Consider the following 15,031-nt stretch of genomic DNA (forward strand, 5'->3'; position numbering starts at 1 on the left):
AAAGTTTGTGGGCGGTAAAATTTGGAAAATATTTTTGAAATTTGTCTCTTATGCTCATCAAGGTTGCATTTATTTGATCAAAAATACAGTAAAAATAGTAATACTGTGGAATATTAAGTCACATACAGACTATAATAATACAGTCGCATAATCCTTCAGAAATCATTCTAATATGCTGATTTGGTACTCCAGAAGCATTTCTTATTATTGTAAATGTTGAAAACTTAAGGTGGGGTATTCATTTGTGGAGAGAAACGGGGACGGAAACATGATGCTAAGCCTTAACATTTTGCCCTTTACATGCGCACACTACAGATAGGCCTGATTGAGTTTCAAATTAGGGATGTGACATCACGTAGCAATATTAGATCTTTCAGCTCATAAGTTCTTGAATAGGTGTTTCACTAAATCTAGAAGTTTCTCATCCCTGGCTCGGTCCTCATCAAACTTTTATGTTTGTTCTCAGAATGGGGACACCGGCGGAGCACTCAGTGAGTGAAACATGCAGGTGTGAGCCTGATCCAGGGGTGGAGGGAGAAGGCTGGGGAAGTGACTCTCATGCAGAGCCCTGTAACACACCAGTTCCTCTGCCTGCAGCGAACAAGAAGAAAAAGAGAAAGAAGAAGTAAGCCATTTCTATGTTATGGTATTCATATACACTACCATTCAAAAGTTTGTGGGCGGTAAAATTTGGAAAATATTTTTGAAATTTGTCTCTTATGCTCATCAAGGTTGCATTTATTTGATCAAAAATACAGTAAAAATAGTAATACTGTGGAATATTAAGTCACATACAGACTATAATAATACAGTCGCATAATCCTTCAGAAATCATTCTAATATGCTGATTTGGTACTCCAGAAGCATTTCTTATTATTGTAAATGTTGAAAACTTATATATATATATATATATATATATATAAATTAAACGGAGATACATTTTTTTCACGATTTTTTGATGAATAGAAAGTTAAAAATTGCATTTAATTTATCTGAAATTGAAATCCTTTAGTAATTCATTATATATTCATAATCTTTACTGTAATTTTTGATCCATTTAATTTATTCTTGGTGAATAAAATGATTAATTTCCTGGGGGGAAAAAACTTTTGAACAGTCATGTACAGTGTTGGGGGTAACGCATTACAAGTAACGCGAGTTACGTAATCAGATTACTTTTTAGATTAGCTCTCATGTCCCCATGTTGAGAGAAATCAGAAGATGTTATTGTAGTTCTAAAATAAATATGAATATGCATTAATTCATCTCGCTCACAAAAACACAGATTCAGAATCCCTGAAAATGAATAAAAATAATGCAACTCAGAATATGACGCGAACCTGCAATAATTAAATGTTAAACAACACATATGCTTTATGTATTTAATCCCATTCTGTCTTTGCTTCTGACCTTCGATGATCCAGTTCAACCGTACTAATAAGCAAAAATTACTCTAGACAAACATTTTTGTCTTTTTTTTTATTGCTGAAGTGTGTTGAAGTTTCTTCTTCTGCATTCTACTGTACAGACTTAAATGTACTTTCCCTTCAGCCTGAGGCTTATTAATTTCACTTTTGGTGTGAAAAGCTTTTATATTTGCCAAAAATATAACTTTTTTATTTTAAAAATAAACAAGCAAACCCTGTCCAGATTTAAAAAGTAACGCAAAAGTAACATATTACTTTCCATAAAAAGTAACTAAGTAACGTAATATTGTAATGCATTACTTTTAAAAGTAACTTTCCCCAACACTGGTCATGAATATAATTAAATATTTCTGTAATGTCACAATAAGGCTCAATTCGTTAACATTAGTTAATACAATAATGAACAATACTTTTACAACATTTATTAATTTAGGTTAATGATCATTTCAACATTTTTAACATTTCAAGTTATATAAAGTAACATTGGCAAAAGTATTACGACCGCGACTCTGAATGAAGGAATGAATTAATCAATAATGTGTAATGAAAAAACATATATTAACAATGAGCAGTAGCAGTTTAATAAATTAATTTACATTAATAAAGTAAAAATGTTGTCGGATTAATAAGCAGGTTAATAAATACACTAAAAATCATCGGTTAGATAGTTAGATGAATTAGAAGGTACAGAATTTTTGCCATTAAACAAAAACTGTTTGATAACAAGAGAGCTTTTAGAACAATGCACAGGTCTGTCTCTTTGTCCTCTTCCTCTTTTCCAGATGACTGTGGATAAATCTCACCAACTGCAAATATGAGAGTGGTACGTTTTGGCTCTGTGATTTTAACTCCAAACGTTTGTGGATATAGTCTCAAAATGAACTGTAATATTAAAGCTTTTACTAAACATTGTTAATGCAATGGCATGTTGTGTTTTTTTAAGTGCGTCGTGCTGCTAACAGATACGGGCTACGAGAGGCTGCAGAAGGAGAAGACTGGACCCTGTTTTGGACCGACTGCTCTGTCTCACTAGACAGGGTCATGGATATGAAACGTTACCAGGTGTTTGCTGCCAGAAGTCATTCTTCTCGTTTAGTGTCCTGTTCAGTTTCACTCGCTCCCCCTTGGTTAACAAGATGCTTAAATTTCCCCCTCACAGAAAATCAACCATTTTCCTGGCATGAATGAAATCTGCAGGAAGGACTTGCTAGCACGCAATATGAACCGTATGCTGAAACTCTTCCCGAAGGAGTACAACATCTTTCCTCGCACATGGTGCCTCCCCGCAGAGTGAGTCGATTCAAGTTCAATCAGACAATCTAGTTACAATCTTTCAATGAGCTGAAAAATAACATTTTCATCTTTTTACCTTTTCAATGTGCTTTAGTTATAGTGACTTCCAAGCCTACACAAGAGCCAAAAAGCACAAAACGTATATCTGCAAGCCAGACTCAGGTTGCCAAGGTCGTGGTATCTATCTTAGCAAGTCCAATAAAGATATTCGGCCAGGAGAACACATGATTTGCCAGGTGTACATATCCAAGGTAACACAATATTCATAAAGCCATGTCACAGCTACGACAGGAAGCACTGGTGTCATAATTCTATTATCTAAGTAGATTCAAAAATAATCAAAGATAACATGTTTTAATTCATTTATTTTATTTGAATTCATCTTTGTTTCTGCAGCCGTTCATCATCGATGGGTTCAAGTTTGACCTGCGCATTTATGTATTAGTGACCAGCTGCGACCCCTTCCGTATCTTCATGTACAACGAGGGACTAGTCCGTTTCTGCACCACTCAATATACTGAGCCCACTGGCATCAATTTGGTGAGGGGCTCTAATAACAGTAAATGTACAAACTTGTAAATGTTGTGTTTTAGTAGTAATTCATATTGTTAAAAATCTACGAAAATTGCTTGTAATGAAATATTGACTTGCGATCATTTACATTTCTTTATGCAACTCTGCAGGAAGATGTTTGCATGCACTTAACTAACTATGCCATCAACAAGCATAGTGAAAACTTTGTACGTGATGAAGATACGGGCAGCAAACGGTAATCTAGATGTTCTCGCAGATTGTGATTTTCAGCTATTTTTCTTTAAAACTGCACAGAAAAACTTTTTTCAATTACGTCCTCATAGGAAACTCTCCAGCTTCAAGAAGCACATGGAAGCCATGAGCTGTGATACTGAGAAGATGTGGACAGACATTGAGGATGTCATCATTAAGACCCTAATATCAGCCCACCCCATTCTCAAACACAACTACCACACCTGCTTCCCCAATCATGCATCTGGAAGTGCCTGCTTTGAGATCTTGGGATTTGATGTGTTACTGGACCGTCGACTTAAACCTTGGCTTCTTGAGGTATGGGTTCCTTTTGAGGCTTTGTATTCAAGGCTAAGATCACCATTCTTGAGACGTTTTGTTGTAACAAAAGCTGTGTGAATTGCTTTCATTCTAGCTGTATGCAACCTTTTAAACTGTGTGTTTAGGTCAACCACTCCCCCAGCTTCACCACAGACTCCCGTTTGGACCGGGAGGTGAAGGACAGCCTGCTTTATGACACTTTGGTGCTGATTAACCTGGGGGCCTGTGACCGCAGGAAGATCACAGAGGAAGAGAAGCGCCGGGTAAAGGAGAGACTCCAGCAGAACCGCTCTAGAGAGGCCAGGTACCACAAAAACCACAGCTGCACTAGTTTATGAAAGCTCATTTCCACCACGGAAACATGTCATTAAACAGAATTACTAGTTTATAACACAATTCTGAACTTATTTCTCGCAATTCAGAGTTTGTAACTTACTTTTTTTTTTAAACTTAACATCTCGTAAGCCAACCTTATAGAGAATTTGGAGAATGGATGGATCTCGCAATTCAAACTTTTTTTTTTCTTAATTTCAAGTTTATATCTTGTAATTCTGATGTTTTTCTCTGAATATTGAGTTATCTTCTCGCAATACTTTTTTCTTCTGAAGTCTGTATCCCTCGTAAGCCAACCTTATAGAGAATTTGGAGAATGGATGGATCTCGCAATTCAAACTTTTTTTTTTTCTTAATTTCAAGTTTATATCTCGTAATTCTGATGTTTTTCTCTGAATATTGAGTTATCTTCTCGCAATACTTTTTTCTTCTGAAGTCTGTATCACTAAATGCATAATCCATTCAAGAACATTTTTGGGACAGAGTAGTGAGGTGTAAATTCAGAATTCCAAGAAAATGTCCAAATTGCTTATATAATTGTTTATATCTATAAACCCACAATTCTGAGAAAAAACATCTACACTGTGAGATGTTAACATAAAATTGAGATTAAAAAAATGTTGTGATATAAAAAGTCGCAATTACCCTTTTTTCATGGCAGAAATTGGCTTCCTTACTATTTATATAATGACTGTGCACTAACCTACATCTTACATAAACTTCCATGTGCGTTTCGCATCACAAGGAATGAGGAGCTTCGTCAGTCACAGGCTGCTAGTGTGGTGCAGATGGAGAAATATGAAGCAAAACATATGGGTGGATTCCGGCGGATCTTCCCTCGGGAAGGAGGGGAGAAATATGAAAAGTATTTTCAACACAGCAGCTCTCTCTTCCAGGAGACTGCAGCCTCCAAAGCCAGGGAGGAGTGTGCCAGGTGTGCAAATACTGCTTGATGTTTTGCAGAGATGCATCAAGCTAATTTCAAACAACAGCAGAAGAATTTTTTTTTAATTAAAAACGTGTGTATCTGTAGGCAGCAGCTCCAGGAGTTGCGTCTGAAGCAGGAGCAGAAAGAACGGGAAAAGAAGGGATCACGTAAGCAGGATCTTCAAGGTGAATCTGCAGGAGAAAGAGCAAAACCAAGAAGAATTCAGCCCCAGCACCAAAACCCTAATTCAGTGAGTCATTCTCTTTAATGTTGCATTTATATATGCTCTTATAATAAGGGTTTGCATTGTGTATTGCAACATTCAGTTCCTCTGACCTACCACTAGAGGGACCCTGGTGTCTATATTTGAACTCATGAATAACTAATGAATGCCATGTGGTGGGATCTGTTTCTTTAGCTGCCAGCTATGCTAGAGCAGACCACCTTGAGGGGAGAGACACCTGTTGCTCTTGACCTAATAGAGGAAGAGGAGGCAGAGAGAGTCAGTGAACTTCACCAGCGAGAGATTCTGCTGCTAAACATGGGTGTGGTGAACCAAGTGCGCCAGCTACTTCAAAGTGCCAATCATCTTACTGAACTAATCAACCACTCGCATGAACAAACCAGCTTTCCCTCACACTGCAGACACGACCACAAAGTATGTGAGCAAAGAAATCCTGTATTAAAAAAGGGGTGGTTCACCCAAAACAAAACAAAAAAATGCTGTCATTACTTACTACAAACCTGTATAATTTTCCTTTTTGAAACCCAAAAGAAGATATTTTGAAAAATTTCTTTTTTTTGTCAAATGAATGTCAATGGAGTCCAATGCATTGCTATTTAATTATTATTAGTATTTTGAAGTAGTTTTTAACTTTTCTGTCTTCAGTTTAATTTTAGTTTAGGTTTTAGTCATGTTTAATGTGCTTTTGTCATTTTTATCAGATTTTGTTTTTTCAGATGTTTCTATTTAGCTTTATTTTTTATTTCAGTTTTGGTCATTTTGCTACTTAAACTTTATTTTTTCAATTAAAATTTTGGATTTTCATTTCTTTTTTTTTTTCCGTTTCAGTTTTTCATAATGATATTTTCTTTTATTTCAATTACCAAACACAATTTTAATGGTTTTAGATTTAGTTAACAGTAACAGCATTTTGTTGCAAACAACCATTGACTTTTATTGTATGCACAAAAACAGCTAAAACATTCTTCAAAATATTTTGTGTTCTGCAGAAAAAAAGTAAACAGATTCTCCTCTCTTACTGCACAATATTCTAAACTGCCTTAATATAAAATGGTTCCTACTTTCTCTATCCAGCTGGACTCCATTGCAGAGATTTCTTACAGGCAGAAGGACCTCTGCACTATGATGCATCAGCAGGTGTCTACAAAAGCCAAGCCCTGCATGCATAATATACATTCCCAGCCGCTGCAAAGCCGAAAGACATGGCCCTCTCTTGAACACGGTCTGCTACAGCCAGTCCAGACTGAACCGGGAGGTCTGAAACACTGTGAGGTGGAAGATATGGCTTCTGCTGATCTAATGAAAGCTACTAGTGCTCAGCGGATACCTTTGACAAGTAATGAACTTTTTGAATAGTTTTTTGCCTCATATCATAAAAATAGAAAAGCAATTATTCATAGAAAATAATGCACCTATATTCTTCCTCTGCTTCACAGTAAATGGGTCTTTTGCTTGGCATCATGGCAGCATGAGTTCCTCTTTGGCTGAGTCGAGAGCGAGAGCGTCAATGCTAGGAGTGCCTCCTCTCGTTCTAGGACGACCACAGGGTGCCACGGTGTTCCGTGACCCCAAATCTCTCTATGTCATTTCCACCCCTGCTCCTCTTGTCCCCAGGCCACACCTCTCCCATGCCCTTCGAAAGGCCCCTCGCAGAGTCCCACCGCATGACCCAGGACGGGTGCAAGCTCAACATAACCAAGTAATTCAATAAAATTAGTATGGAGAATACAGACTAAGGAAGGTGTTCAGATGTCAGTAATGAATCTGCAATAGAAGGTGAGATGGTCTGCATTCAACTGTCTTCCGTACTGAAAATGTGAACATTTTCTGTTTTCAGTAGAAAGCCATTTCTCTGTTTTGTCAACTTTAGTTCTGTAATTTGGTTACTCTTAGTCAGGAAACTTTACAACTTGACAATGAAGTATGCTGGTGCCTACTGTAGCTTCTAATGTTTTTTCTTGCTATGCATTCTTAGTTTGGAAGAAGCCATAAGAGAATGATTTTAATATAAATTAATGTGAATATGCTTTTATTTTACACAGCCTTTGTAAGCTATTTTCATGAATTTTCATGTCATACTGAGCCAATATAAATAAACATTTCAATAAAAAAAACAAATAGTATTTTGTTTATTAGTTCTAGCATGCCTAACACTTAATTGTGTGCTGCTAAACTGATTTGATAGATTTTATTATTATATATCACACTGTCTAAATAAATACAAAAATGGAATAAAGTGGAATTTTTTTGTCAGCAGGTAAATTGTACTTAATCTCCACTATGTTTTCCAAAAAAATTGTTATCCAAAGTGTGTGTGTAGGGTGGGGGGGGCTTAGATAAAAACCTTTGTATAGTATTAAAACCTTATATAATGTATTATATGCTGTAGATAAATATCCCCTCTGTACAGAGCTGGTGCATAAATCAGTCAGTCATGTTGAATTTATATCATCATAAATATACTATAATTTGTTGTGGTAATTCTATAGTTGCTGTGGTAATATAATAACTATAGTAATATAAACAAATTACCCAATACTGTACTGTTTTCTACAACTATAGGGTATATTATATTACAATACACTACAGTTTACTGTTGTAAAAACTAAAGTATTCTACAGTATTTATTACAGTTTATCAGTTCACTATAGTATGCTGTAGCATTCATTAACCAAGTGTTGTAAATATTATATATAATACATGTTGCTATAGTATGGTTCCAAAACACAATAGTAATTGCTATAAATTACTATAATATTTTTTTCATGTGGGGGGCAGTCATATAGAATTATGGGTAAGGGTAACATCACACCCTCCGTCGACTGTAGTGGAGACCGTGCATCAGATGAGCTACTTGTTCAATTAAAATATCAAACAAAAACATTTTACAACTTTAGCTGCAATCTATCCAAAATGTAAAAAAATAAAAATCTAATTAAATTATTTTTATTTCCTTAATCGCAGGCAAAAGCAAACTGGTTGCAGAAAACATCCGTGTGTAATATCTCATCGCTGAACACTCATGAATAGTTTTGCAACATGTTAACCTTATTTTAGAATTAGTTTGAAATTCATTTTTAAATGTTTACATTTAAATGTTCTGTCCTGTAGGATGCAAGCTTAGAATTATTCAGATATGAACAGTTGGCTTCAACGATCCACATACCAGATGAGTAAGTTTTAGAGGTTCAGTCTGATAGCCTGTACGCACCAAAAACATAATACTATTGCAATATAATATAACAAAAAAACACACATTATGAATGTATTTTTTGCGAATTAATGTATTAATAATACAAATAAAGAATAGGAATATATTTAAGAATATTAAAAATACATTATTTTACAAACAAAAGCCAACAGGTTATTTAACAATAATAATAATAATAAGTGGATGTTTTACAGAGAACTGCTGTGTATATGCAGAGGCAGCGACTGTCTTTTTGAGACAGGGGAGGCCTACGCTTAATTTCGCGTGGCTTGATGTAATAGTGCATAAAATGAAGGCAGTAAAATCTAATTAGTTGTTCCTCTGGTCGTAAAGTAAATGCGAAAAAATGAAAGCAACTGTGGTATGAAATGATCTTGCAGCTGTTCAGCACCGCGTTGTTTGCCTTTTCATTTTCTCCAGAAAATTACTCCCGTTTTACTACCTTTCTCCCCCATGCTGCTGCAAACAGAGAGAGAACACTCAGAGTAACTTCGTTTTTGCTTTTCGATAGTCCAAGCAAAAATGACATTTAAAACATTTATTTGTTGAATGTTTTTGTGCTCATGGATTCGTTAAGAGTATTGCATTGTCCTGTTCTAAACAGATTCTTTGTCGTGAGTGAATTCGAATGAACTTACAATGTTCACCACACGAGGGCGGTGTTACTCTAAAAGCAGACAGGACCGCGCGCATAGATGTCCTCAGTCTAACCTGAAAACAGATTCACACACGACTCGTTTACATGTGAACGGTAAAGGAAAAAGCTTGTAGCCTAAAATAATTACATAAAATTCCAAATATTAAAATGACCCCCTCTTTTATATTTTTCTGAAGTGAGGTAGCTACAAGTGTAATAGCCTAAACATAATGGGTGGTCTGTTCTTAGCTTCTCTGAGTTGACTGATAAAAATCCTTGCCATCTTGAATGATCCAGTCACTTGTATTGTACTTGATAGCGTTTTCTAAACAAAGAAGGCTATATAGCCTAATCGCAGTAGCCTACATTGCATTAGACTTAAAGACTGACGAATATCTTAATCATCAAACCATAAAGATGAATGTGATGACAAATATGGTATATTTCATCATACGATGGACCTGAATAAATCTATTTTTGTTGGCCCACTGGAAGCATTACGCTTGTCGTGTGTAGGCCTATATGCTATATGTGCTCTTGGCACTGAAATGGTTTACCAATAGCAGTCCTACTCCGCCTCCCCCTCTACCTCCCCAAGAACTCCCTCTCTCCCCTTTTACATCTCTCTTTTTCAGTTTCTCCTGTTCTTCCTATCGCAAGAACGCGCTTTGTCTGTTTGGAGATGTCGAGCGCACATCCAATGATATAAGGAATCAATAACTAACGCCCATATGAAATGCAACTCACTATCAAAGAGAGTAAAAACGGAAAGCTATTTATTGTTCGAGGACCATCACTAAGGAGTCATGTGGGTGCAGCTACGGATACATTTGTTTGCATGAATATTTACGACATTTTACGCGTATAATTTCCACCTGGATGAATTCTTCTTTTTTTTCATTGTAACAACAGGCCTGCATTTGCTCAATTAACATTATTCATCAAGAGACTGCCTGATCTCAATACAGTTGTCAAAGTTCCTTCTTCGGGGAGTTGATCTTGCAGGCAATGAGTTCTTACTTCGTCAATTCCCTCTTCACTAAATTTAAAGGAGGCGATTCTCTGCGCTCCAACTACTATGACTGCTCGGGGTACGCGCCGGATCTCGGAGGCAGACCATCTGTGCTGTACGGTCACAACTCTGGATCTGCGTTTCAGCACGCGGCTCAGTTCCCGGATTTCTACCACCACGGTGCATCATCCTTCTCCCACGCGACTTACCAACAGACCCCGTGCGCGGTAGCTTACCCTGGAGATGCCACAGGAAACATCTTGGGCCAGGACAGTTTACAGAGACAGTCGTTCTTCAGCGCACCAGAAGCGGATTTTACGCAGTTTGGGGATTGTAATTTAAAGGTCAGCAGTATCAGGGATGATTTGGAAAGTGCAGAACCGTGCACAGCGCAGCTCTTCCCATGGATGAGACCACAAGGTGAGATGAGTGAAGAGAAACACCTAGTCTGTTATAGTCCCACATAAAACGCTTTAGACAATGGTGGGCCTACTTATTACCCCCAATTAAACACTTTATGGCACCTATAGATTACTGAGGAATTAGCACCCTTAAAAAAAATCCAGATTGCTACGTAATGGCATGCAGTGTCTAGAAACTGTGAGGGTTTTATGACTTTGTTTTATTTATAGATGATATATGAGAAATCAAACACTATGTCACCGGAAATAACGCCTTTTTCCCCCACAGCTACCGGCCGGAGAAGGGGCAGGCAGACCTACAGCCGCTACCAGACTCTGGAGCTGGAGAAGGAGTTCCTGTTCAATCCTTACCTGACCCGCAAGCGGCGCATCGAAGTGTCTCACGCACTGGCCCTCACTGAGAGGCAGGTGAAGATCTGGTTTCAAAACAGGCGCATGAAGTGGAAAAAAGAACACAACAAAGACAAGTTTCCCTGCAGCAAAGCGGAACAAGAGCAAATGGAGAGGGAAGAGGGGAGCCAGGTATCAGAAAAACACACATCAGGAGAAGAGGACTCGGAGACTTCCAATAATTCTAAATAGTCTGCTGACTAATAAAAAAGAAACATCACTGCAATCGAGCAACTGCAATTTAAATAAAAGTCTGAGGTTCAAAGTGTCGTCTGTGGACACGCAAAGGCTATCAAATACAAAGCCAATCATATATTCCATTTACTGCAAACTTATAAGAAGTTCCTGTTTCCAAACGGTGATTATTTCCGCTTATCATGTTTTGCTGGATCAGTCTCAGTTTTGTAAGGTTTCACTGGTGTGTTTGTCCTCGAGTAGATTACTCTTGAGGTTACTGTTGCAGTGAGGGCATATGAGGCGAAGGCTATATGGTCTGCATGGCGTCAATTTCCTATCCAAATTAGTGGGAGTCACAATCCAAGATATGTTCTCTTCAGTAACTCTGTTATAGCCTATAAGATGGGGTGAGGAATCAGCATTAGTGAGTGCATTACTGTATCTCTTACTGTAAGAAAATGCACTTTTGTGATTGTTAATTACTGTTCAGAAATTATTATTCAGGTTTACAGATCTTCAACCGAACTACCTAATATCTGGGTCATTGCGTCAATCATTTTGTCAGTGTATCCATGCGTAATGCTTTCCTGAGAGGGATGGTACACGCACAATGTTATTCTTTAAAAAACATGCGGTGTAAAAATTTGATATTGCAGTTCCGTGAAGCACTGTTCTATTGTATTTTCTATTGTCTTTAACTGGAAGTGGTTCCTGAAAGAAGCCACAATAAAATGTAAGAAAAGAATCCCTTCGCCTTTGTTCATTTTCCTTTCACTGGATTGTCTCTTGTTTCCACAACACAAACACCCAAATCATTGTCACACTTTACAACCAAAGTGAACCAAAATAAAAGCCTCGATTGCACGGATAGTCTAATGTATTTCATTTGGAGATAGTTTTTCACATGTAATCCTCAAATAGAATTAGGCTACGTAAATTGTAAATGAATCATATAATAAAGTCAATTAAGTCCATTGTAAATCAGTCACATAAAAAATTGATTTAAATGAATCATAGGTCTATAAAAATAAAATTAAGTCGATTATATAAATTAAGTGAAATATATGAATATCACGATAATATCATAACAATTCCAAATATTAAAAAAGGACCTTATCTTTCACAGTCTCTCGTGTGAGATGCATTGCAATAAACATGGGTGGTCTATTTTCCCCATGTCGTCTGGTAAAAAGTTTCAAGCATCTGGAACTTAATATAGGCCTATTATAGTACCTAAAATGATAATGGTGAATTATGCTTAAAGCACATAATTAGAACCACAAGCACGCGATAATATTAATGAACAAATATCGAACATCTACCCTGTATAATTCTCTTCAAATGTACGTATCACGTATATATTGACAACAAAACGTCGACCAAAACCCTTTGACCCCAAGCCAAAAGTTCAATATGAGCACTTCGTTTCATGTAGGCAGTATACAGGCTTTTATTACTCTGGTTGGATTCCCGAGCAGTCTGGTCTCAATCTCTGTCTCGTCGTTTATGAACAGCAATTGTGGTACCTTTCTTTCAGAGCTTTTGGCTGTCTTCAGTCTATAGGATATTCATTGTCTGAGATTACATATTTGAAGAGACTGATACTCGGAGCTCTCCTCTGTGTACACCCTGGTCTATAAATATGGTGTAGCCTATAATTTACTTATATTTATAGTGTGGTTTGAAATATTCGTTGCATTTCTGTTAAATGCGTGCATGTAAATTTGTTGAAATAAAAAGATCAGCCTGGTGATTGTTTCCTTTCTCTCTTTATGGCCTAAAAAGGGACCTAAAATAAATATTTAATTTCTATATATATCTATCATTTCAAACCAAAGATATCAAGCTATGACAGCGTGGAAATTCAAAGTTGCCATTCTGAAGAAAGACTGAAAAAAGTATTTTGAGGTTCCCCCCTTAATTTAAAAGTAAAGGTAAATTTATAGCTCTAATTAAACTTAATGTAAGCATTTTATTATATTGTAGACCTATTATGTTAATATGATCGTTTTGCTGTAGAGGTAGCCAACACTACATTTCAGTACTTTTGCAAAATCCTATATTTGGGCTGCGTTTGTATTTGGTTAAAAGCGAACGGGTCATTGAACCGTGCACGACAAAAAACAGAGTCTGTGGTCTAAGCCGCATTATTAAACCTGTGCTAGAGACATAATTAAATAATTGGCATATGCATGTTGCATGTTATTTTTCAAAACATTGAATTCACTCAAAACATCAGAACATTAACAAATGTTTCATGTAAAATGTAGGCATATATGTCAATTAGCATTATTTTAATATGAAAACAACAATAGGCCTATGCTCTGGCAACGAGTAAAAGACACTGAACGCTGACAATTAGGTTCACTGGCGTTTTGCAGTCATATAATGCAATAACAAAATCTTGTTAACTTCCCAAGAACCATATCGCAACCCAAGAACCCCACAGAACAAAAATGGTTCTAAATAAAAGGGAACCATTAATGTTGCGAACTTTATTTTCTTTGTGTCCACAAAATATGAAACTCAAAAAGGGCTACGGATCAAGCAGGGCTCTTTATGTTGTTATACATCTTAGTTTTTTTATAATGCTTTAAAATGTATGTATTTTTCGTTGTCACAATAAGCAGGGCATGAAGACATCTTGAAACCACACATTTTTAAAAGCATTTATTTTAAGAAAAAGAATCAAACGGGTATTGAGGCCTGCTATGCAGAAGTTAGCATTTTCTTTAGGCTGCGGGTGTGGGCTCAGACAGACCTAATTAGCGCGACACATTGTTTATAGAATTTTCAAAAACGGAACCATTCCAAATATTATAATTCTATCAGACATTTTATGACGCTTTCATCCATTACGAAAAGCATATTTTTCACCTTTCTGAGATTATCTAGAATAGATCATAATCTAAAACAATTACGAAAAGCATAGTTCTAACGCTTCTGAGAATAGACCATAATCTAAAACAATCTCGTGTGAACAACTCTATATATAGTTGTAATGTAATCCTAAATTAACAGAAAAGCGAAATAAAAATTCCAAACCTATTATACCACAATTAGACATTTCATTTAAACTTCTGTGGGCAAATAGCGGCGTCTCATTTACGTGTTTAATATTATTTGAATGCTATAAATGACGATAATACTCTTGAAAGACTATAGCTATAATATAAAAAAATAGTTGTATATATTTGAATAAAATATTTTTCTATTTAAAATATACAGCTAACGAATAGGCGTAAATATGAAATGGTTTATGAATACGTCGTTTTATTAGGCTATATTTATATTCCATATAATTCATATAAATCTATACCATTTGAATTTCATTTTCTCTTATTTGTGTAAGGCAAGCTAAAGACTGTGTGAAATCACTCATTTCAAAACATAAAGATGCTTATGAAGATTAGATTCATTTAAGTTTTCAGTAGATAATAACGAAAACAATACTTTGTTACCCTAAATTAACAATGCATAACTAAAAAAAATAAAATAAAAAATACACTGGGTTATATAGGCTATATTTATGAGTAGCCGTCTATTAAACAAAACTGTAGCTTTCTTTACAAATTAAAAGTATGTTGAGTTGTAGACTATCCTAATAAAAACGAATTAACATTTAACCGAATATAGAGGGAGTGCGACGTAAAAAAAAAATTATATATATATATATATATATATGTTAGGCTACACTCTATTTTAATTTAGTTATAATCAAAACATGTTAACAACTAAGCTGTTAAGAAATAGAAATAATTCTGTATGTATACCTCGTATGCTGCTTTTAGGGCCTTTCTGGACAACATGCACTGGTGGGCTTCAAGAGCATGTCCTTCTCGAGGGTATCACCCACAGACCATGCTCGGTC

General features: G+C 36.1%; 2 protein-coding genes across 2 annotated transcripts; both read left to right on the plus strand.

Annotated features, from left to right (window-relative positions):
- The first annotated feature begins 2,171 nt into the window (after positions 1-2,171).
- Positions 2,172-7,406, plus strand: LOC107552736 (tubulin polyglutamylase ttll6-like). Its single transcript, XM_016234708.1, has 13 exons — positions 2,172-2,250; positions 2,371-2,489; positions 2,587-2,717; positions 2,815-2,971; positions 3,117-3,260; positions 3,404-3,489; positions 3,578-3,803; positions 3,932-4,110; positions 4,885-5,073; positions 5,173-5,317; positions 5,486-5,725; positions 6,386-6,647; positions 6,748-7,406. Exons 2-13 carry the CDS (start codon positions 2,469-2,471, stop codon positions 7,020-7,022), a joined length of 2,055 nt encoding a protein of 684 aa, XP_016090194.1. The 5' UTR covers positions 2,172-2,250; positions 2,371-2,468; the 3' UTR covers positions 7,023-7,406.
- Positions 7,407-10,167: 2,761 nt separating this feature from the next.
- Positions 10,168-11,175, plus strand: hoxb8b (homeobox B8b). The gene is made up of 2 exons (XM_016234709.1): positions 10,168-10,591; positions 10,862-11,175. Exons 1-2 carry the CDS (start codon positions 10,168-10,170, stop codon positions 11,173-11,175), a joined length of 738 nt encoding a protein of 245 aa, XP_016090195.1.
- Positions 11,176-15,031: the final 3,856 nt, after the last annotated feature.

This window comes from Sinocyclocheilus grahami, unplaced genomic scaffold, assembly GCF_001515645.1.
Source record: "Sinocyclocheilus grahami isolate Dianchi unplaced genomic scaffold, SAMN03320097.WGS_v1.1 scaffold457.1, whole genome shotgun sequence".
NCBI lineage: Eukaryota > Metazoa > Chordata > Actinopteri > Cypriniformes > Cyprinidae > Sinocyclocheilus > Sinocyclocheilus grahami.

Bases quoted from the DNA above. Each gene is read 5' to 3' on its own strand.
- LOC107552736 (XM_016234708.1), top strand. From the start codon at position 2,469: ATGGATATGAAACGTTACCAG. The intron at 2,972-3,116 runs GTAACACAATAT...TTGTTTCTGCAG, and splicing joins GCCAGGTGTACATATCCAAG to CCGTTCATCATCGATGGGTT. The intron at 6,648-6,747 runs GTAATGAACTTT...TCTGCTTCACAG, and splicing joins TCAGCGGATACCTTTGACAA to TAAATGGGTCTTTTGCTTGG.
- hoxb8b (XM_016234709.1), top strand. From the start codon at position 10,168: ATGAGTTCTTACTTCGTCAATTCCCTCTTCACTAAATTTAAAGGAGGC. The intron at 10,592-10,861 runs GTGAGATGAGTG...TTTCCCCCACAG, and splicing joins CCCATGGATGAGACCACAAG to CTACCGGCCGGAGAAGGGGC.